The sequence below is a fragment of the Euprymna scolopes genome, chromosome 41 (genome assembly GCF_053919585.1).
Source record: "Euprymna scolopes isolate OS-2025 chromosome 41, ASM5391958v1, whole genome shotgun sequence".
Taxonomy (NCBI): Eukaryota; Metazoa; Mollusca; class Cephalopoda; order Sepiida; family Sepiolidae; genus Euprymna; species Euprymna scolopes.
The window spans coordinates 31,296,549-31,319,093 of record NC_136522.1 but is presented as its reverse complement, the minus strand read 5'-3'; the positions used below and the strand labels follow the sequence as shown (position 1 = coordinate 31,319,093).

At 39.5% G+C, this 22,545-nt stretch overlaps 1 protein-coding gene across 1 annotated transcript in view; it reads left to right on the top strand.

The window, feature by feature from the left end:
• LOC145266649 (cysteine repeat modular protein A-like) overlaps positions 1 to 19,863 on the top strand; it is a 110,060-nt gene extending 90,197 nt beyond the window's left edge. The window contains exons 14-16 of the mRNA XM_080122575.1: positions 9,025 to 9,150; positions 11,461 to 11,563; positions 19,650 to 19,863. Of these exons, the coding sequence (XP_079978701.1) occupies positions 9,025 to 9,150; positions 11,461 to 11,563; positions 19,650 to 19,776 (356 nt within the window). The 3' untranslated portion in view covers positions 19,777 to 19,863. The remainder of the gene's footprint in view (positions 1 to 9,024; positions 9,151 to 11,460; positions 11,564 to 19,649) is intronic.
• The last annotated feature ends 2,682 nt before the right edge of the window (positions 19,864 to 22,545 follow it).

Genomic DNA, 22,545 nt, shown 5'->3' with positions numbered 1-22,545 from the left:
CGGCGCAAGAGGGTCCGTGTGTGCCTGGCGTGTGGGGTGGTGGCTGATCCTGTGGTCGGGGCAGCGGAAGAAAGAGTTTCAAGATGGCGCCTGCCTGCTTTTATTAGAGACGGAATCTCGCAGGATCGTGCGAGATCTTGCGGGGATGCAAATTAGCTAGGCCATCTTGAGTAATAAAAATCGGTCCATTGGAGGTGCGAGGCAGTCGGGTTCTGACGTTTGTGGCGATCAGTACAGTGACCGTTGGGTTCCGTTTCTATTCGTGCAGTCAGCTGAGCTTTGTTAGTTGCCTTCGCGCCGTGGCTGTCATTGTTTGTTGGTTTGCTGTGTGTTGCCGTGGTTCTTCAGTGAAACGCTTCGTCGCCCACGACGAGTCTCACCGTCTCCTACACAAGATACTCTTACAAGCTATTTCGGCCTCCCCACTCCGAAGTTGGTTTTCTTTTCTTCAATGGCGGATAGGTTCGATCTAAAGTTGATACCGGAATTCGACGGATCCGACCCGGTACTCAGCTGGGTTGAGAAGGTCGAGTTACATTGTCAGTTGTCCGGCGTGAAAAATGTCGAGCGCGTTATTCCTCTGCGGCTGACCGGCGGGGCCTTCGCTGTATATCAGCAACTCAGCGCTGAGGAGAAGTGTGACTACTCGAGTATCAAGGCGGCGTTGTACAGGGCGTTCGCCACTGACCCCGCCACTGCATGGGAGCAGTTTGAGACGAGGTCTATACGCTTGGGCGAAACTGTGGACGTGTATCTCGCCGAACTTAAGAAGCTGACGGTGTTGTTCGGCGGTCTTCCCGAGAGGGCCCTAGCCTACAAATTCCTGTCAGGACTCCCCGCTGGAGCAAAGCAGCTCCTGCGAGCAACCTCTACCATGTCCTCACTACCGCTGTGACCTAGTGGACAGAGCCAGGACAATAATGAAGGATGACTCGACGGTGCAGGAACCGGTAGTCGCCGTCGCACAGGCCCCACCAAGTGGCGAAGGACCGTCTCAGGGACCCAGCCCGCAAGGTGATGTCATCTGCTACAGATGCAACGGGCGGGGCCACATGGCAAGAAATTGTAGAAGGCGGTCGATGGCTGTTCGCTGCTACCGCTGTAACAAGACTGGGCACATGGCCCGAGACTGTGCGGGAAACGGGGACGGGGACAAGGTGCCAGTGCCGACCTCTTCCCCGAACAGAAAATAAACAAGGCGCTCCCTGTCATTCAGGTCCGAGTTAATGACACGTTATGTTCAGCCCTCCTTGATTCCGGTTGCTCCCGCACCATAGTGTGTGCGGACTTCTGTCGGGCGTGGAAAAAGAAGAACGTCAGGATAACTACCATCACTGGAAAAATACGAATGTGTTGCGGCGTGGGTGTGGTACACATTCGCACAAGAACTGGGAACTCGGCCAACGTCGAAGCGCTGGTGACACGCGAAAAGCCGCTGAGTTTCGACCTGTTGCTAGGCTACGATGCCATCAAAGCCCTGGGCGGCGTGCGCATAACGCGCGCTGGCGTTGTAGAGTTTCAGGATAGGCCCCCGGTGTGCGCAGCACTAAGAGTCGACCAGCCGGACTTCAGTGCGGAATTCGACGACCAAAAGAAGGCGTGGACCGCCACTTGGAGGTGGTCAGAAGACAAGGAACCGGCCAAACTACAAAACAAAGTGGCAGAGTACCGTATGCCCGACCAGATAAGGCCTGCATACGAAAGCGAGCTCCGTGAATGGATTAAGAACGGTTGGCTGATTCCATACCCCTACGACAAACTTGGACCCCCCAAGGGCCTGATACCGCTGATGGCAGTTGCCCAACCTAACAAGTCAAAGGTGAGGCCGGTAATGGACTACCGTGAGTTGAATGCGCACGTTGATGCGTTCACAGCGGACGCCGACGTCTGTGCCAGCAAGCTGCGAGAGTGGCGCCGGCAGGGGTCCAATGTGTCCCTACTGGACTTGAGAAAAGCATACTTGCAGGTCCGGATCGGCGAGGCGATGTGGCCTTTCCAGACAGTGATGTTTTCCGGGAAGAGATACTGTCTTACGCGACTCGGATTTGAGCTAAACGTAGCACCCCAGATAATGAAGGCTATCGTCAATGCCGTGTTGTCACAAGAAGAATGGATCAGAAAGGGAACATCGGCGTATATTGACGATATATACGTGAACGAAGATATCGTGTCCTCTTCGCGCGTAAGATCCAAACTTGCCGAGTTTGGTCTAAACTGCAAGGACTCTGAGCGGCTTGAGGATGGTGCCCGCGTATTGGGGTTGAGCGTTCAAGAGGAGCGAGGGATCCTGAAGTGGAGGCGTGGAACCGCAGTTCCCGACGTACCCGACGTTTACACAAGACGTGCCGTGTTCTCCCTGTGCGGGAAACTTGTGGGGAACCTTCCAGTATGCGGATGGGTTCGTGCAGCGACAGGCGTCATAAAAAGGAGGGCAAATGCGGTCAGCAAAGGCTGGGACGATGAGATAACCGACGAACTATTGGTTCGAATGTTAAAGGAGACCGTCGCTAGTGTGAAAAAGAATGACCCCGCCACAGGGGACTGGTGCGTGCAGGGAGACGAACTGAGCGTGTGGGTGGACGCAAGTTCTCTAGCGATCGGTGTAGTTTTGGAGAAAGATGGGGCCGTAGTTGAGGATGCCTGCTGGCTGCGACCGGCGAATGATGCTGCCCATATCAACCTGGCAGAACTCGACGCTGTAATAAAGGGCATTAACCTGGCACTTCAATGGGAAGTGAAGAAACTGCGTGTGCACACTGACTCACTTTGCGTGCACCACTGGGTGTCGGACACACTCACGAGCAAGGCCAGGGCACGCACCAAGGCAGCCAGCGAAATGCTGATAAGACGGAGGCTCGAGACTGTGAAAAAACTGGTGACGGAGTACAACCTGTCCGTAGACGTAGTGCTCGTCACCTTGGACTACAACCTCGCCGACAAGCTCACTCGGGTACCACGGAGATGGTATGAGGCTATGAAGAAAGAAGCTAAGCCATTGCCTCTGTGTGCTGCCTCCGTCGAGGAGGACGAAATCAGGAAGATACATCACGACAGTGGGCACCCCGGAGTGCAACGGACCTACTACTTTGTGAAGTTGGCTAGACCATCAATACCAAAAAGCGCAGTAAGCGCAGTGGTCAGGGAGTGCCAAACGTGCCAGTCCATCGATCCCGCCCCAGCCAGATGGCGGAAAGGACAGCTGGGAGTGGACGCGACTTGGAGTCGGTTGGGTATGGATATAACCCACTTCCTCACGCTGATAGACTGCGGGCCAACGAGGTTCGCGATTTGGCGCCAATTGGCAAGGCAGGATTCCACCAGTGTCATCCACGAATTGGAATCCATATTCTACGAAAGGGGGCCACCTGAGGAGATCCTCACGGATAACGACACGGCGTTCTGCAGCAGGGAATTTAGGCATTTAATGGACAACTGGGGGATCCGCCTTCGACACCGATGCGCGTATGTGCCGAGCGGCAACGGCATAGCGGAGCGATGCCACCGAACCGTGAAGAGGATCGCGGCCAGGAAGAAGTGTACGATCGCGGAGGCGGTTTACAGATACAACACAACGCCTAAGGACACCGTGACTGGCGGCAGTGCGCCCGCTGATGCGATTCATCACTACCACGTGCGCGTCAAGGACGTTGAAGTGTGTCTACCCGACCAACGAGAACCCCAGGGGACGTACCAAGTGGGAGACACCGTCTGGGTGAAGCCACCCGGCGGCCGGTGCACCAGCAGCTTTTGGAGGGGGCGGGTCACCGGCGTCATCAGTGAACAGGCCATACTAGTCGATGTTACTCCGCGCCACGTAAGGGATGTCCGGCCCGCTCTAAGCGCTGACCAATCGGCAAGCAGTGGAAGTAGCGAGTCATCCGACGATGAGCGATGGATCCAACCCGTGCCCCACGAACCTGGTGACTCAACTGCGAGCAGTGGAAGGAGCGAGTCATCCGACGATGAGCGATGGATCCAACCTGTGCCCCATGGACCTGATGACTCAACTGCGAGCTCTAATGCTGATGCTGATGCTTCCGATGCCACTTCTGAGAGCTCCGATGAGGAAGTCCCGGCAATAACCCTCCGCAGGAGTGCTCGAATCAAACGGCCACGTCCGCCGTGTCACGTATGTGATCTGGAGACCAGGGGGGAGTGTGAGACTAACCGTAGCCCTCGGCGCAAGAGGGTCCGTGTGTGCCTGGCGTGTGGGGTGGTGGCTGATCCTGTGGTCGGGGCAGCGGAAGAAAGAGTTTCAAGATGGCGCCTGCCTGCTTTTATTAGAGACGGAATCTCGCAGGATCGTGCGAGATCTCGCGGGGATGCAAATTAGCTAGGCCATCTTGAGTAATAAAAATCGGTCCATTGGAGGTGCGAGGCAGTCGGGTTCTGACGTTTGTGGCGATCAGTACAGTGACCGTTGGGTTCCGTTTCTATTCGTGCAGTCAGCTGAGCTTTGTTAGTTGCCTTCGCGCCGTGGCTGTCATTGTTTGTTGGTTTGCTGTGTGTTGCCGTGGTTCTTCAGTGAAATGCTTCGTCGCCCACGACGAGTCTCACCGTCTCCTACACAAGATACTCTTACACCAGGGGCAACGAATTTGTGCTCATACCTGCTCCCTACACCAGGCCAATTCAACTGCTCCCTGCAATCCGGATGGACCATCGTTCATGGCATCGACTCGGACATCTCTATCCCTTAAAGCCTCTTCCAATATAGCAGCCAATAACGCCTGCACTGTTTCAGTTTCTCTCAGCTTCTCATCCGGAAAAGCCCTTCCAGCCAAACCAGATATCCGGTCGCCTAGGTCAGCTATGCTTTCTCCGGATTGTTGTCGGATCTGAATTATTTTTCTCATTGCGTCAAGGAGACTCTGTTCTCCGGAATACTCACCTTCTAAAGCTGCTCGTAATTGCTCCCATTTCAACTGAGGATTATCAGTTATCTGTTGGCAAATAAACCGCGAGGCTGATCCCGACGTGTGTTCACATGCCAGCGAAATTACCTCTCTCTTCGTCAGATCATAAACTGTTTTTTTCTTCAAAATAGAATGTATCCAATTATCCAATCTCCCCAACAGAGCTAGAGAAATTTCCGCCACATACCGCCATTCCCTGGGAAAACTTTCTGATTGGCCACACCCCATAACTAACTCGACCAGGGCTTCCGCCTCCCTTTATTCTGATCAGTATCAACCTCTCCCTTCCGTAGGAGCGATTCGCTCCTGAAGGCTTCAGTCGACATTGCCACAATTCATCCAGCTATCCCCTCAATATTGATTACTTCTCTACGCCCAAATGATTGTTTAAACAACAACAACAACAAAAAATAAGAACTTCCTCTTCAGACTTTAACTCAATATCAACAACAAAAGAATAATAATAAAAAAACAATTAGACAATGACAAAAAAACACAAGCAAAAGCAATAAAAACTTTTTTACTTTGTCTCTTTTTTCTTTCCTTCAAGCTTTTAATTCAATAAAGAAAGAAAAAAATATAAGCTTCATTTAAGCGTCAATTGAATTACAATCAATTGTTTTATCATTAAAAACAATAAGGTTTCTCTTCTTTCTCTCTCAAGCCTTTTAATTCAACAACAAAAAATTTATATAATTCAATCACAGCAGAAAAATGTTCACGCCACAGCGATTGGTCCGTTTTAAAACAACCTTCGCTTGTACCTGCAAATATCACACCTTCCTTTCATTAATTCATTGATATTACTGCTATAGGGTTGGAAGCGTGCACGACCAACCGTGAATTCCACGGCGACAGCAAAAATACGCTATCTTACTGCCTATCTCTCTCTTTCTCTCTATGATCCTTCTTACTCTCCCCCCTCTCTCTCTAGGCCAATTTGCACAGACAGTAGAAAGAAAAAAAAGGTTCGCTTACCCGCCTGTGTTGTTCTTCTCTCTCTATCTCTCTCTCTCTCTCTCTCTCTCTCTCTCTCTCTCTCTCGTCGCTTTGCAACGCGCACTTGTTGAAGGCTGTCAAAAGTGTCTCTTTTTTTTCGTCTTCTCTCTCTGTTTTCTCTTCCTTTTTTTCCAAAATGTTCAAATGTTTTTTTTTTCAACCGGCGTTTCTTTTTCTCTCTGTTTTCTCTTCCTTTTTTTCCAAAAACAAAATGTCCTTTTCACACGTGCGAATTCTTTTTCTGGCTCAAAGTCTTTCTTCAGGCCCTGTTTTTTTTTCGGGTGTCTCTTTATCGATTTCCTTTTCCGTCTCTCCTTCCATTTGGTTTCAGATATCTCCGTCTGTCTCTCTGTCTCTTTCTTAGTACGTCTTTTTTTCTGCCACCGATAATGTATGATTATAACGCAATCCCAACTCTGTTTTTTTTTTTCGTGGTAACAAAAATGAGAAATATTAAATCTCACCCTTCTTTTTTTTTTCTGGTCGATATCACCAACTGTAAGATTGTAATGCAATCCCAGCACCATTTTTACTTTCTTCTTCCGTGGTAACATAAGGTCGTCCTGGTCAAACGGCAACAAAGCTGTAACCCCTCACTGTCACTAGTCATGACTACAATATATATGAGTAAAGAGTAAAAGTTCTACATAGAAAATTAGAATCTTTCGAAATACTTACTGAAAAGATTTTTATATTAAAAGAATTGATCTAATGTAACCCTTCAATGAGAAGGTGATTAAGGACCCCTGTCTATCTGAATTCTTGGCTCGTGTAGTATAGTTTTCTCTGAGGTTGTTACATGTAATCTGGTATGCTGAAAGCGAATATCGAAGCAGCAGGTAGGAAGAAAGACAAACTCATGTAGTCTATCTACAGAAGCTTAATTTCGCAGAATTATGTACAAATGTTTTTACTGATCTCATTCTGTTTTTGTAAGTTTTTTTCACAGTCTCAAATTTCTTCAGAGACAGCGACAGACAGTTGGATGAGGGAGGTGGAGGGGTCGGCGGGTTTATACGATCTGTTCTCCCCAAATTCAACAAGCAATCTTCTTAATTTTAGAGCGTATCGACCCGATGTGGGTGGGGTGGATGTCTCCCCAGCCAATCAAATCACACTAAGCCCCAACGATCTGAGACCCCATTCAAGACTAAAAATCCCATAACCTCGAGGTCATCAGCCATCACTCAGCCAGTACAACATGTTCGTCTAATATCCTCGCATTTCTTGTTGTTGAGTTTTTCCCCAATAACAAAATATCTTAGGTTTTTCCAACCAAAAAACAAATATATCCATTTTGACAATGAATTAAAATATATCTATATTTATCCACCCTAAATTCCCGAGGCACCTGCCGTTACAGGGGATTGGTCAAAAAGCTATCTCAGCGTAGTTCTAAAGCTCCTCAATGGGGGATTAGGTTACACTAAAATATTCTTATTTAAAATTATTTTTTACCATTTTAAACAACTAATAATATATAAACAATATATAATTTCCAATTTGAGACTAAAAACATCGCTTTTACTTGATTGATATTGTCGAACTGACTTCCTCGTCTTGGTTGTTAGTGACATATGGCCGAATGGTCCTAGTCTTTGTATCAAAGTTTCAGTTACCCAAAGGTGCTGAGTTCAATCCTGAACGAAGGCAGTGAAAAAGTAACATTCAAAATAGAGAATCAGCAACTATGTCCCAAAGTCTAGCTGGGGTCCGAACACGGTACCCCCGTAATAATAATAAAGGGTTGGGTTCGAGACTCCCAACAAACGGTTCCCCAGTTCGATATAAAACACCTAATGAAGGCCGGAGGGCAAAACGTCGAAACGTTGTGACGATAACAACCAAGATGAGGAAGTCAGTCCGACAATCTCCATCAATGAAAACACCTCATCTCAAAAATACAGACAATTACTATCGCTTTTACTTTTCGCGTAAACTATTGTATTAATTTTTTTAAAAAATAGACGATATCTATTGAAAAAAATATTTCCAAATTATTTCAAAAATAGTTACTGAAAATTTTTATTTAACCTTTTAAGAATTTACTTTAAAATTTCTCATAGTACAAGTACTTTTTTTACAATTTTAAAATCTAAAATAATAACATGACATTTTAAACTGTCTTTTTTGACAATTAAGGTTATGAAATTACTTTAAGTTTTAATTAAAAACATTTTGAAAAATAATTAATTTACTATTCTCTATTAAAAAGTAAAAAAAACTCGAATATATTAAGCATACTCAATGCTCGGGGTAAAATTGTCCATTTGAGCCATATGGAGACAGAGAAGGTATTAAGATGCTAAAGATTTTTTTTTTGTCTAGATGATGCTATTCTTGGCTTAAAGGGCGATAGGTATGTTCATGTTGCTGAGTCCAGAAGCAGATGTTCTGCTTGTTGATACGCCCACTCAAGTGACAGTGATCCTCGTTATATAAAGAAAATCTAATCCAACAAACCAGGATCAGTTTCCATCCTTTGACTGATATCTTCTCAAAATGATTCTCGTTCTGATTTATTGCAATTGGTTTGCTGCTACAAGACTTGAATTTTGAACCTTCTCAAAACTAATGATCTCGAAATATCTGTTTCTTATAATAGACGGCATGTTGATTTTCTGAGGGATTCCGCAAGGCATTACTGTAAAATGTGAATATTGTCAGGAATAATGGCAGAACGATGTTAACCACTGTGGTCTTTTTGGGTATTTGCGACACTTCCTGTTTCCCAAAATTTTGCTTGAAAAGTTGAATCGTCCTTCTATCAGGTACATTGTTCCTGCCAAAATGTTTCCTGCATTGTCACTGCACCAGAACTGATTTTGTGGCAAATTATGCCTCGATTATTTTTTTCCTGCTGTTGCGTTGTATGAAGTTTAGTTGAATCCATGTTGGTGTCACTTGAATCTCTATAATATGGACAATAATATGGACAAAAATTGTAAAAGACAACTTTCGAATGAAATACAAAATAGGGTGCTTATTTTGAGCCACCCTGGATATACATATATTCGATATATATAATTTCATTTTAACTACTGTGTCTTCATTGTATGTGTATTTATTATTTTCTTTCAATTAATTGTCTTTTATTTATTTGTTGCAGGTAAATGCCTTATTGACCCAGCCTATTGCAAAAATGGAGGAATATGTAATCAGCACAGGTACGATATGTACCACAGCTGTAATTGTTTGAATAAATTTTCTGGAGACCAATGTGAGATATATAATGGTATGTGCATTGATAAGTATTAACGATTTTTTTAACACAAGCAATCAAAGAGTACATGCCTCGACCATAACCAAATAATACCCTCATCGACACACCAGACTACTCGGTAGACTCAGAACATTCTTATAACATTGCAAAATGCTTATTTGGATTGGGAGAATATATATATATATATATATATATATATATATATATATATACTTTATTTTTACCTTTATTACCACTTGGAACTTAAGGAGATACTATTTGACTGTGGAGAGTTGAGCGGCTAAATGTTTATTTGCATTACATCTAAACTTTTGCAGGTTAGTACAGCCAGAGAAGCAGGAAACAAGGAGGGAATTACAAAGTTTAGCAATCCGAATGAAGAAACAAGTATAAGGCTTTTCAACATCAAGTGACCTGAACAGTGAAGGGGTATGATTTTGCTGCTTGTCGGGTTAGTCAAGAGAACATTACATTCAAGTACTTGTAAAACAGACACATGGTGATGAGACAGGTCTTAGATCTTGTTGTGGCTAGAGATGGGGTGGGTCAGCTGAAAACCTTTGATTGGAGTTAATCTTAAAATACCCAATTACAACTCCCGACCGATTCCTGCAAATATTGTAAACCTTTAACTCCCATCCTAGGCTCAGAAGTAAAAAAGTCAACTGAAAAAAATACTATCTCCTGTATCAGTTATAAAAAAACTGATTCTAACTTCTACAAAAACGTGAAAGATACGATACAAGTCAGTGAACGGATACCCTTAAAGTATGTCTGTAGCACAGACGTTTGTATGGATAAGACTGACAAAACCGTTCTTCTATATCATGACACATGCTAATAAAAAGCGTCAGTATATAAGGGAGTTGATACTTGCATTCTTATAATTCCTGACAAGAAACAAATATCAATTCTGAAGTGGAACGGGTTTATTTTCGGCAGCATTGTGACTCTCGCTTCCCTTATTTTGTTATGTAGTCCTCAATTCCATGAGCGATGTTTCTGACAAAGGGTGTCAGAATCTATCCATATAACAATTATCGTTGGCGAGTTTTTGATTTTAAAGTTATATTTTTAATTTAAGCTTCTTACATCAAGTGGTTTCATGACTTGTTGAAAGTGATTTTTATAAAAAAACTAAACCATGCATAGCTATGTTAATTATCTTATTAGCAGACGACACTCGAATTGGGAGAAATCGACTGAACCCCCAAAAAGCTGACAAACAACTATATTTTCAGACTCGCCAAACAAAAAATGACAGGCAAGGAAATAAATCTGTGCATGCTAGAAAAACAACGAACCATGTTGAAAGGATGTGGAAGCAAAACAGCGTAACAAGCAAGAATGCGGGACCAGCCGGGAGCTTCTGGGTACATATTTACTTGAATTTATGTGGAGACAAAAATTTGGAAACGATCCTTTTGTCTCCATCATTTCCGAAAGCTACCCGGTTGGGGCTTCCTCCCATTTCCTCTACCCCATCACCTCTCTCTTTGCTGTCGATATGGCCAATCAACAGTCGACCGAAGTAAAAGATTCCTAAGGAAATATCATCATCTCAAGAAAGCTCTTCCGCCGGCAGTTAACAACCGTAAAAAAAAATCACTATTGAAAAAAAAAAAAAATATGTTTTTCTATTTCTGTGTAATCCCCCACAAAAAAATAAAAAAACAAAACAAAAAAAAAAACAACCTGACTGAACAAAAAGTCTTGAAAATAAAATTAAAAAAAACAAGAAAAAAAAATACGGTTAAAGAAAAACAAAAAAAATGTACTTAAACCTAACATTTATACGGGTAAACAACCTTTTTTTGAAGATAACAATATTTACATAACTTGCTGTTGATAAATATTTTGCAAAAAAAAAATATATATATATAAATACTAAAATAAAATAAATAAACATTTGCTTTATCAATGTAGGTTTTTTGTTATTTTTGATAATTTGCATTTTTTTTCCGGTTTGTTTTGCTTTTTTCCTTAGTCGGCGTCTTCTACGCCACTCGGCTCTCACCGATAATTGCCGGTTTCGCCCGATCCGGGCTTGACGGTAAATCATGAGAATTCGGGTCAAATTATGCAAGAGTACCAACATTTCCCTTGGCTTACAACATCCTCATTATCATTTTTTATAACATACCTCTAAGTCCTACTTTTTTTTTATTTTAAAGTCATACTAATATTCCGACATTCACATTTATATAGGTTTTATCTGTTTTAACTAACATGTGTGAGTGTTGAACTGTAAGCTTGGCATTCATGAAGTAAAAACACTTTAAGTCCATGAATTTCAATTTGTTTTATTGTTGATATTTTCAGGACCTGATGATCCTAAAAAGAAGTGGATCTTTGTGGCTATCGGATGCAGTGGAGCAATTCTCGTTATAATTCTGATCGCTGTCGGCACAGTAATATATTTAAGGTAACTAGTGTTATTTATGGATTCATATTTTCTATTGTCGATACTCACAATCGAAAATAGTCTATTATTTTTAGAATTCTGTCTATATCGGAAATCATATATATATATATATATATATATATATATATATATATAAACCTATATGAAAAAACTTATTTAATTTTTATATATTTTTTATCATTCGTTTGAAATCTATTTTAGTCAGTAAATCATGTAATCATTTGCAATCGCTGTATAAACTTGCTTTCTCGAATTCACAATAATCCTAATATCATTTCAAGGATCGTCAGTTGTCTACCATGAAACACTGTTTCGAGGATTTAAAAATAAAATAGAATATTAAATCATCGGTTCCCAGCAGTTTTTATCAAACACCACCTCCCTTAATCACAAGAACAAAAAATGTTCCGAATATTGGATCTTGTTTTCCTTTGGACAAGATCAAAGTGTAGTATCTGTTCTTCATATGCTGCACTTCCATTTCTTGTTCTCTGTCAGAGGAGGAGAAATCCTTCACGACTGAGACAATTTTTATTTTTGTTCCTTTTCTCCACTGGTGTCTAACTCTGTCCCGTGGGGAGGCATTGTAAATAGGAACTTGTCCATGCTATCAAAAAAAAATATCTTTCTTTCCTGTGACACTCGGCCCTGTCTTCAAATTCAAAATGGATATTTTTTTAATTTACAAGTCTGTTGTATTTATACGATTCGGATGAACCCATTATAATTATATATATCAACACTGTACAGCGGTTCCTGCATTAATGTTGATGAAACCCTGTCGTAATGACGCCAAGAACATCCAAATACAAGACTCAGCCGATAGCAAAACAAACTTATTGGACTCTTGAGGTAACGAATGTTTGTAGCGTATCAACTCCTTAGTCTAAAGGGGATGTACATATTGTTTACTCCCTTGGAGGCTGGTTGCCATGCCAGGACATAAGAACAATTCCGGAAACGTTCCAATTACAAATCAAATAACTCTCCTCAGTTTCACATTGTTGTGAATATGGATTATCTCCTCTTTGATAATCCAAGCTATAAAAACTGTTCATTTCCGCTTGTCAAGTAGACGAATAGTAAGATTCTTGATTGAATAAAAGATTACTAGACGGAATCTCCTGTCCTGTTTTAATTATATTTTTTTCAATTAAGAATAGAACATTTCTTTAAAAGCCTTCGGATACTGGGCAAAGATTTCAACTTTTGTCCACTGACGGCATTAGAGGCCCAAGAGCAACACATTTTGGACGCCTTCATTAACGGCTTACGTAATGCTCAGGTAAGACAACGTCTTCTTGAGAATAAGACTCTTACACTTAGCACAGTTTACGAGCAAGCCTATAACTTCGAATGTGCTATACAGCAGTTTCGTTCTTATTTATAACCAGACACCGTGGACGTCGCGCTAAATCCACCTATTCCTACCGCCCTCCTGCGGCGATAGTCCAACGAAGCTTAAAGAAGAATCGATCATTGGTGCTTAAAAAAGGGACATCTAGTATCTTTTTGCAGCTTATCTAAACACCTACGAGTTTCCTGTCCTGCTAGAGATACTCTTTGTCATAAATGTGGAAAACTTAGTCATTTTTCAAAGGTATGCAAGTCTTCTAAAACCCTATACAAAGCCGCTCGTCAAAATACATCTGCGATATTAGCAGCCTCCCCTGAATGCCTTTACAAAACTATTATAAAAATGAAAATTAACGGAAGATCTACGAATGCTCTAATCGATAGCGGAAACTCATAAAATTTTATCTTAGAAAGCTTGTTAAAAACCAACAACTTGCATTTTGTCTCCTCTCCCAGAAGAGTAACAATGGTAAATGCGTCATTGTCTGCACACGTAAGTGCTTATTGTTTGGTGGACTTACTATTTAATAACGTCTCCTGTAAAACCACTAAATTATCCGCAATGAAAAACGTTTGTTGTAAAATAATACTGGGACACCTTTTTCTGCAGCAACATTCACAGATTGAAATTCCGTTTGGTGGTTCAATGCCTGCATTGAAAATTTGTGGATTGGTGACAGCAAAAATCCAGTACCCGTCACTTTTCAAAAACCTAACTGAAAACTGCAACCCATAGCAGTGAGAAGCGAACGTTTTTACTTATAGTAATAAAAAATTCATTGACTCTGAGATAAAAAGACTACTCGAGGATGGTATAATTTAACCTAGCAAATCACCCTAGAGGGCTTAGGTAATTATAACCACTTTTGAACACTATAAAAAGAAGATTACTTCCAAACCATAAATAAATTTACTCTTTTGGACGTCTTCCTGCTACACAGGATAGATGAAATGACAGGCGAAATAGTCAAATATCGTATGTTTTGGCTTCTGGATTTGAAAAGCGTGTACCATCAGATCGCCATTAGACCTAGAGACAAGCTATACAAAGCTTTCGAGGCGAACGGTCGATTATATCGATTTCTCAGGATTTCTTTTGGCGTTACGAATGGAGTAGCCAGTTTCCAAAGGATAGTCGACCAAATCATAACGGATGAGAAACTGAAAGGCACGTTTGCGTACATTGACAATGTCACAGTATGTGGCCATAATAAAAAGGAACACGACATAAATCTCAGATGTTCATGTCCACCGTCGAGAAATACAACCTTACCCTAAACGACGACAAATGCTCCTTTGGATTGGACAAAATAAACATGCTGCGGTATACCATAAGCAAAGGTTTTATAGCACCGGACGCAGATTGCTTGAAACCTTTATTCCAAATGCCTGTTCCTCACAATCGGCCTTCCCTTTAACGTGCTATAGACATGTTTGTTCACTGCTCCCAATGGATCGCATCCTTCTCATAAAAGATACATCCATTAACACATGTAGAGACGTTTCCTCTGTCCCGTCAAGCCGTTGTGGCATTCGATTGACTGAAAAAGGACATTGAAAAATTAGCAATTACAACAATAGACCAAAATAATCATCTGGCTGTCGAAACGGATGCGTCAGATTGTGCTATTGCTGCTTCTTTGAGACACGCTGATGGTCCTATAGCCTTTTTTTCAAGGATCCTCTCACGGGCTGAACGATGACACTTTGCAATTGAAAAAGAAGCCTGCCCCTTAGTCGAGGCATTAAGAAGATGGCGGCAGTATCTGATCAGACGCCACTTTAAACTTATTACTGACCAAAATCAGTTGCTTTTATGTTCAACTCTACTACAAGCAAAATAAAGAATAAGAGAGCTAAACAAGGAAGCGATATTTATTAACTGTTATCGACGAATATTCCCGGTTTCCTTTTGCCTGCATTTACTCAGACATATCGGCTACTGTAATTATACAATGCCCCTGTTCAGGAATCGCTCTTTGGAGTTCCTGCCTATATACATTCAGATCGAGGGGCTTCTTTTATGTCAGAGCAGCTTCAACAATTTGTACAGGAACGAAGAATAGCTACAAGTCGGATAATTCCCTACAACCCTAAGGGTAACGGCCAATGCGAAAGATATAACGGCATTATTTGAAAGACCGTTCAATTTACCTGCATCAAATAACGAATGTCTGATTGATAATTTGGAAAATCTTCTTCTCTGTCGTATTATACGCTATTCAATCCCTATTGTGTACCGTCACGAATGCCATAGACCTAGCACTTGCCGGAGACGTACCAGTACCGTGGACAACCCCTGTGGACAGACTAACTCTTCCTGATATTGAAACCCCTCCGGAAGATTATTACACTGAAAATACTCCTGGCACATCGTCTAATGGCACTGTCTCCGTTGGGGCTTCGTCCCGAATCCCTGAACGATAAAGGACTAGCACCGAAAAAACGTGTTCATCTAGCAACTGACTCTGATGCAGAACGGCCTTCTCCTCTGAGAAGCAAACATTTCGAAGCGAGGTATTTTAGAGCCCACAAACAGGCTCGCACTGAAGAGCTTTCCTGTTTGAGTACTCCGACCTCGAATCATAGACTGCCGAGGCGGCCACTATGAGCTCGTAGAAAGCCTAGGCATTAAAGAGACTTTCTTATCTATCAGTGAGAAATTTGGTAGGGAAGAATGTTGTGAATATGGATTATCCCCTCTTTGATAATCCCAGCTATAAAAGCTGTACATTTCCGCTCGTCAAGTAGACGAGTAGTAAGATTCTTAATTGAAAAAATACAAATAGACGGAATCTCTTGTCCTGTTTTCATTACACACATATGACATGATAAGTCTTGAACCAGAGGAGAGTTATTTAGTTTGTCGTGTGGACGTTTCTAACGGCAACCAGCTACCCAGGTATTAAACACAATCAAACGATAGGCACACGGACGATAGAAATATCATCGGGTCGATATGGCGTTGGTTATAATCGATTGCGCCTCTTGTTGTCATAGAGTCTTCATTGCGGCGTTAATGGTACGTATTCTTCATGACATGGACTGCTTTTCTGTCGCTGAAAATTAACGCTTGTACAAAACAGCAAACAAAGACATTTTTTAATAAAAATATAGATTCTGGGGGAGCATATCGAACTGACCTGACGCGTGCATCACCGACGGCTTCACATCCCCAAAACTTATGCGTCTGCTTTCGATGGAATCCGACGCCTCGACTGTTTAAAACAATACCATCATAATTCTATTCCCCTCTCTCTTTTCATTGAAAGAGAGATAAAGGGAATGAAAGAGAGAAATAGAAAAAGAGAGAAAGAAATATACATAATACTTTAAAATTGTTGAGTTTTTGGAGACGTTGATGGCGAGTTCTGGGGGTTTACCTTTCGAATTCTAGGGTCTCAGATTGTTTTGACAGGGCCGAATTTCATAACGAATGATCAGTCAAACCTGGTTGATATATTCCGACATTTTGAAAACTACAAAACACCTGCATAACGCACGCGCTTCACGACTAGTACAGAACTATATACGATCATGACAATGTTTTGATCAATTAATTATGAATGATTAAAGATCCTGTTAAGCAAAGTTGGTTTAAAGAAAGTCTAGTCCTAAATGAAACAGAAAAGGAGAATTTCACAAAAGTTTCAATTTGAAAAAGTCACAAGCAAATTGCAGAAACTAATACAAAAAATAGAGGACGACACAAAAAATTTAGAAATGAATGGATAGGCGGAGACAGAGATAGAAAGAGAAAAAAGAAACGAAAAGTGGAATTTTTATGCGCCTACACAAAAGTTTATATATTATATAACTTTTATTTTTTAATATCAATACAATATATATATATATAGTCAGTTATAAAATATATATGGCGATTAAGCTACACTGAATATTCCGCGTTTCATCCACTCTAGGACTCTTCAGGCTTATGCGCATAAGCGTGAAGAATCCTAGAGTGGATGAAACGTGGAATATTCAGTATGGCTTAATCGCCATATATGTTTTATAACTTACTAACTAACTCTACCTCCGTATTGAGTACTTTTGAAGTAAATACTTAAAGTTTACGCATAAATTTATACCTTCGTATATTAATTTTATGTGAGTAAATGAAGTAGTTATATATATATATATATATATATATATATATATATATATATATATATATATATATATATATATATATATATACACTAGCATTTCAGCCCGGCGTTGCCCGGGTGTTTGGAGGTGTATGCTGAGCAAAAAAAGAGTAATTTTTTTTAATTTGACCCCTATTATGACCCCTTAAAATTTATAGTTTCGGGCTCAAATCACTTTATTAAATTAGATCCAGGTTCAAGGAACCTATATCTAAAATTTCAAGTGTCTAGACCAAAAATTGTCGGAGGAGTTTGGTAGAGTTCTTAAAGGTCAAATCGTTGAAATTTGACCCCTTAACAGCCAAATTTCTGGCTGACACCCATCACATCGATTTTCCCAAATCTCAGTACCCGGTATTTCAAATTTCGAGTCTATAGACTAAAAATTGACAGAGTTATTGCGTAGGGAAATGTACACAGACAGACAGACAGACAGACACGTTCACTTTTATATATATATATATATATATATATATATATTGATATAGTATAGTATTGGTATATATATATATATATATTGATATAGTAACATGATTTGTTTTCATTATAATATGTTAGCATTAAAGTAGCACATGAATATCTTTAAGCGAATATATTACCCCTATCATTATAACTCGTATTAGTATTCTATCGACTTTACATTTTATCATCTTTATTTCCTTGCATTTTTTTATTACTGTGTACTATTACTATTGATTAGCAAGACTATATATGTTTTGAAACTATAATTAATATTAATTATATGATGGCATTTATTAGTTGTTGATACAAATTTTAAATTAGCTTGGAATTCTAAAGTAATTTATTATGTACCTCCTTAAAAGTATTTAATATATAAAAATAGCAAATACCGGGCTAGACAAAGCAATAATATCACCTCCCCTCATAACTAATATGTATATCAAATATCATACTTTATATTAGTTTATACATAAGCAATAATACTTTGCTACCCAATCATGTGCATGTTTCAGCCAGCTAGTTACTAGTAACTAGAGACCTCTTCAAGCGATACAGCTTATACAAAAGCAAAGATAAAATAAAATCAGGTCTTCAGCGTTATTAAATGTTGTTAAAAATAGGAATAAGGAATAAGATTTAGTGTTGAAATATAGGAATAAAGAAGAAAAGATGGGTTGGTTAAAAAACAAAGAGATAATTAAAAAACTAGACAGAAAAGCATATGTTTGCGTGTGTGGTAGTCGCCTTAAACCTTAAAGATTCTAGTGGTTTATTAGCAGCGATATGTAATGTATACTACTTTTTGGAACATGTATGAGGAAAAGTTAATCGGAATTATTCAGTTGTAAAAATGCTTTTGAATATACTCGAACTTGTCGTGGTTAGAAAACGTACAACTTACCGATCCCCGATCTCCTAATCCTATTGCATTCATTTATAAAGAGGTTAAAAGATGGGGAAGAAAGGGCAAAAACGAAATAAAAAAGGGAAAAAGGAAAGAGAAGAGAAAAAGGAAAAAAAAATTTTTCGGTGGTGATTTGAAAACATTTTCTTTTTATACTCAACTTCTCTGCCCTCTTTAGTCTTTATATCATCTTTTTGGGGAGCGAAGCCTCATTTATATGCAAATCGATGCATATCACACTACAACCACTAATAAAAGCATTTCATGTATCTCAGTACTGGACCAGCTAAACCAACTCTGTGGTTGTTGTGCGATAACAAGTGTGCGATCATAAATTCTGTTGACATGCGTGTTACGCTTTTAATATAAAACGATGATGGTGGAAAAGAACCAAGACAATGTTATGAACAAGCACAATAGTAATATTCACTTCCAGAAAATATAATGCTCTGTATGTGTGTCAGCATATGTTTTATTTACGCATGGAATCATTTTAGTTGGTGAGCAAGTTCTTAATCAATGAACGCTCAGTCAATTTGCATTGAGTTGCTAAGGATAGGAATCTAGCATATGGGCTCTATATGAAGTGAGTTTTTGAAATCTCAACTAATATTTGTAACGAGAGAGAGAAAGGAGAGAGAGAGAGAGAGGGAGAGAGAGAGAGGGGGGAGAGAGGAACATGAATATATTAACTTTATGCAGATTATTTTTAATTTTAACCGTTTGAGAAGCCAGCATTACTCAACATTACTCTGACCTTTTTCACCCGGTTACATTCGTCTTTAGTCAACAAACAGTCAGCTCCAGGTAAATCTAATCTGATTGAGAACATATTCTGAAGTTGTTTTGCTTTTAATAACATGTTTTAAGTTACTGTAGTCTCCACTTGAGTACAAAGAAATGTGGGGATCTCGAACTTCCCCAAAACGACTCTTTATCATTATGCTACACGGCATGCCATCCTCGTGTTTTTCTCTGTTTATTTAGCTATTTTATACTTATAGGTACGCTTCAAAAGAAGTCTTCTTGATAGTTCTATTGGATAAACAATTTGATATATTTCATTCAATGTGGAGCAACTTGTGAAGATGTAACTGGTGGTAGATACACGTGACTTGTATACCCAATCAAAATTCATCATGTCTAAATATTTATTTGCAATTGCCATTCGTTTAGTTTATGCATCCATTTTTATGTTTTATTTCATTTTTTTTAGGAAGCAACGTGAAAAGAAAAAGCTGAGGGAATCAATAGACGATGACCAGCAACACCCTAATTTCGATTATCGTTTCCCAATGCAATGGCCTCAGCAAAATAAACACATTTCCACGCGATGGAATTAGTTTAAAAAGTTCTGAATTAAAATATATAAATAAATATATTTATTTATATATATGTTACAGAAGATCAGAAAAACATTGGTACCATCGGTTTCAAATCCAGCACAAACGAAACCGGTCTCTGGTCGCCTATGTCCGCCTCTTTTCATCCTCTGTTTATATCTGTCTGAAAAGGCTGAAGAGAGTCCAACATAGAATACCAGAGGCTGGTTCCAGTTCTGTTGGATTTGAAAACGACAGTACCGATTTTTTTCTGATATTCTATAACACAAATATAAATAAATGAATATTATACATTTATATTGATATTGTTTTTATAATCGAACACTTTGCACACACACACACACACACACACGCACACACACACACACACACACACACACATATATATATATATATATATATATATATATATATATATATATATATATATATATAATTTTCAGAATCAAAGAGATTATATAATTATTTTACTGTGGAAATTTAAAAAAAAAACGTATGTGTGTGTGTGTGTGTGTGTGTGTGTGTGTGTGTGTGTGTGTGTGTGTGTGTGTGTGTGTGTGTGTGTGTGTGTGTGTCAGCCAGGAGTTTTATTCTACTAAATTATATCCCCTCAACTGATCTGGTGATAGATACACGTGACTTGTTTACCAATCAGAATTCATCATGTCCAAACATTTATCATAAAGCGGTTTTTTCGGAGGTGGGAGTAATATTGGGTCATTTCCTACCAAGGCTAAGAGCTACTGAAGGATAAGGGTTAGTAAGATGGAATTATGGTCATCCAAAAGATGGGCAACAATTAATAGTATAAACTAAATTTGATTACTAATGGGTGCGGTTTATGGCAAGTATTTATTGACATTGGATTGGAAGATGTTTATGTGTTAATCTGAAAGGAAACAATCCCATGGTAAAGAGTTCCAAACATGAACAGACTTTTGCAAGGAAGCTATGTCCATAGAAATCCCACATGCTGCTAAGAAAATAAAAAAAGAAAGGGAGGGGTTTTCGTTGTGGTAGCTATACAAGTTCTTACTGTGAATGTCTTACAAGAAGGGACTAAAGATTGGAGCTCAGTCAAGTACCTTCCATAGAAATAAGTATGAAGTTGAAAGAGACTAGCAATGTCTTTTCTGTTAGAAAGAGAATATAAATAAGAAAACAGATCTAATAGATTTTGAAGTGAATTTTGTACTCTGTTTAGGCAGGGGAGAGTGCTTTGAGCGGTACTTCCCCAGATGTGGCAGCAGTGCTCCATCTTTTGTATCTGGCTCTAATATAAATTGAGGATTCTATTTGGGGCAGGAATTTTCTGGATCAGTAAAAGGATCTAATATTTATCAGGGCAATGACGTTAAAGCACAGTAAAATCATATTACAGTTTTGAATTTTTGAAATGAGGATTGATTTGTAATATTATTTGCATTCTTCGGACTTCTCATCTCGGCTGTTATTTGCACGACGGTTTGGTTGATGTAACCCTCGACCTTCTATCAACAAAGCACAATAAAATCAGTTCTGAAAATATTATGGGAATAATATCCAGGATGAGAACATGAGATTACTCACACTATTATTAATCCTCATCTCAAAAGTTCTTAAACTGGTGAATGTTTGTGAAAAGGAGAGGGAATTTACTAAAAATGAAACCGTAACTGGCTTTTATCGCAAATTTTAACATTTAGTATAGATAAATAAATATTAACATTATTTACAAATCAACAAATACATTTTAACATTTATTACAAATATACAAATAAATTTGTATATTCAGTACAAATAAACAAATAAATTTTAATATTCAATGCAAATAAACAAATAAATTTTAACATTCAATACAAATTAACAAATAAATTTTAATATTCAATACAAATAAACAAATAAATTTTAACATTCAATACAAATTAACAAATATATTACTCATATTTTTTCTAAAATGTTTGTACACTAATAAAAATCTTTTCCACAATAAAAAATGTTTCTATTTTACTTTGTGTTTTTATTTTATTCTAAGATCTGATCGGAAATTTGAATGATAAGTGGTCAAGCAGAGGCATAAAATCGTGTCTGCCTTTGATATCAATGGCATCTTGTTGATAAAAATCTTCATGATACAAAGACGGACGATAAATATTCGTAAATACATTTTTTTCAATCTTTTTCACCCCAATCAAAGCATATTGCCTCTTGGACATAAAGGGGATACTATTTTATATCATGTCTAACAGGGGATTAACTAGCGAGTTGTCCATTCATATTACATTTAAACTTCAGCAAGAAGAAGGAAATAGGGAGGGAATTCCAGACAGTCAGGGAAGAAGCAAACAGGGAGGGAATTCCAAAGTCTAGCATTCCTAGAGTCAAGGTTTTCTAGCATCTAGGGACCTCAATAGTGAAGGGGTGGGCTTTTGCCGCTTGTTGCATTAGTCAGAGGCACAAGTGCTATGAGTTCGTCATAGCACTTTCCATTAAAATACTTGTAAAACTGGCACAGAGATGCGATTTTGCGGTGATGACTAAGGTTGGAGCGTGGCCAATAGTGTGGAACCTATTAGATTTGAGACTCTTTTTTTGGGACTGTGTCTCAGACCAGACGAGATTTGGCAATAGTACTTCATATATCAGTGAATTGTGGCTTTGTAAAGATATAGAATGCTCTCTAGTGTGAGTAATCTTCTAGAACGGTAGAGGGAGCCCACCTTCTTTGCAGCAGTCTTGGCAATATGCTCAATGTATTTGTTCCAATTCACGTTACCTGTAAATGTAAGG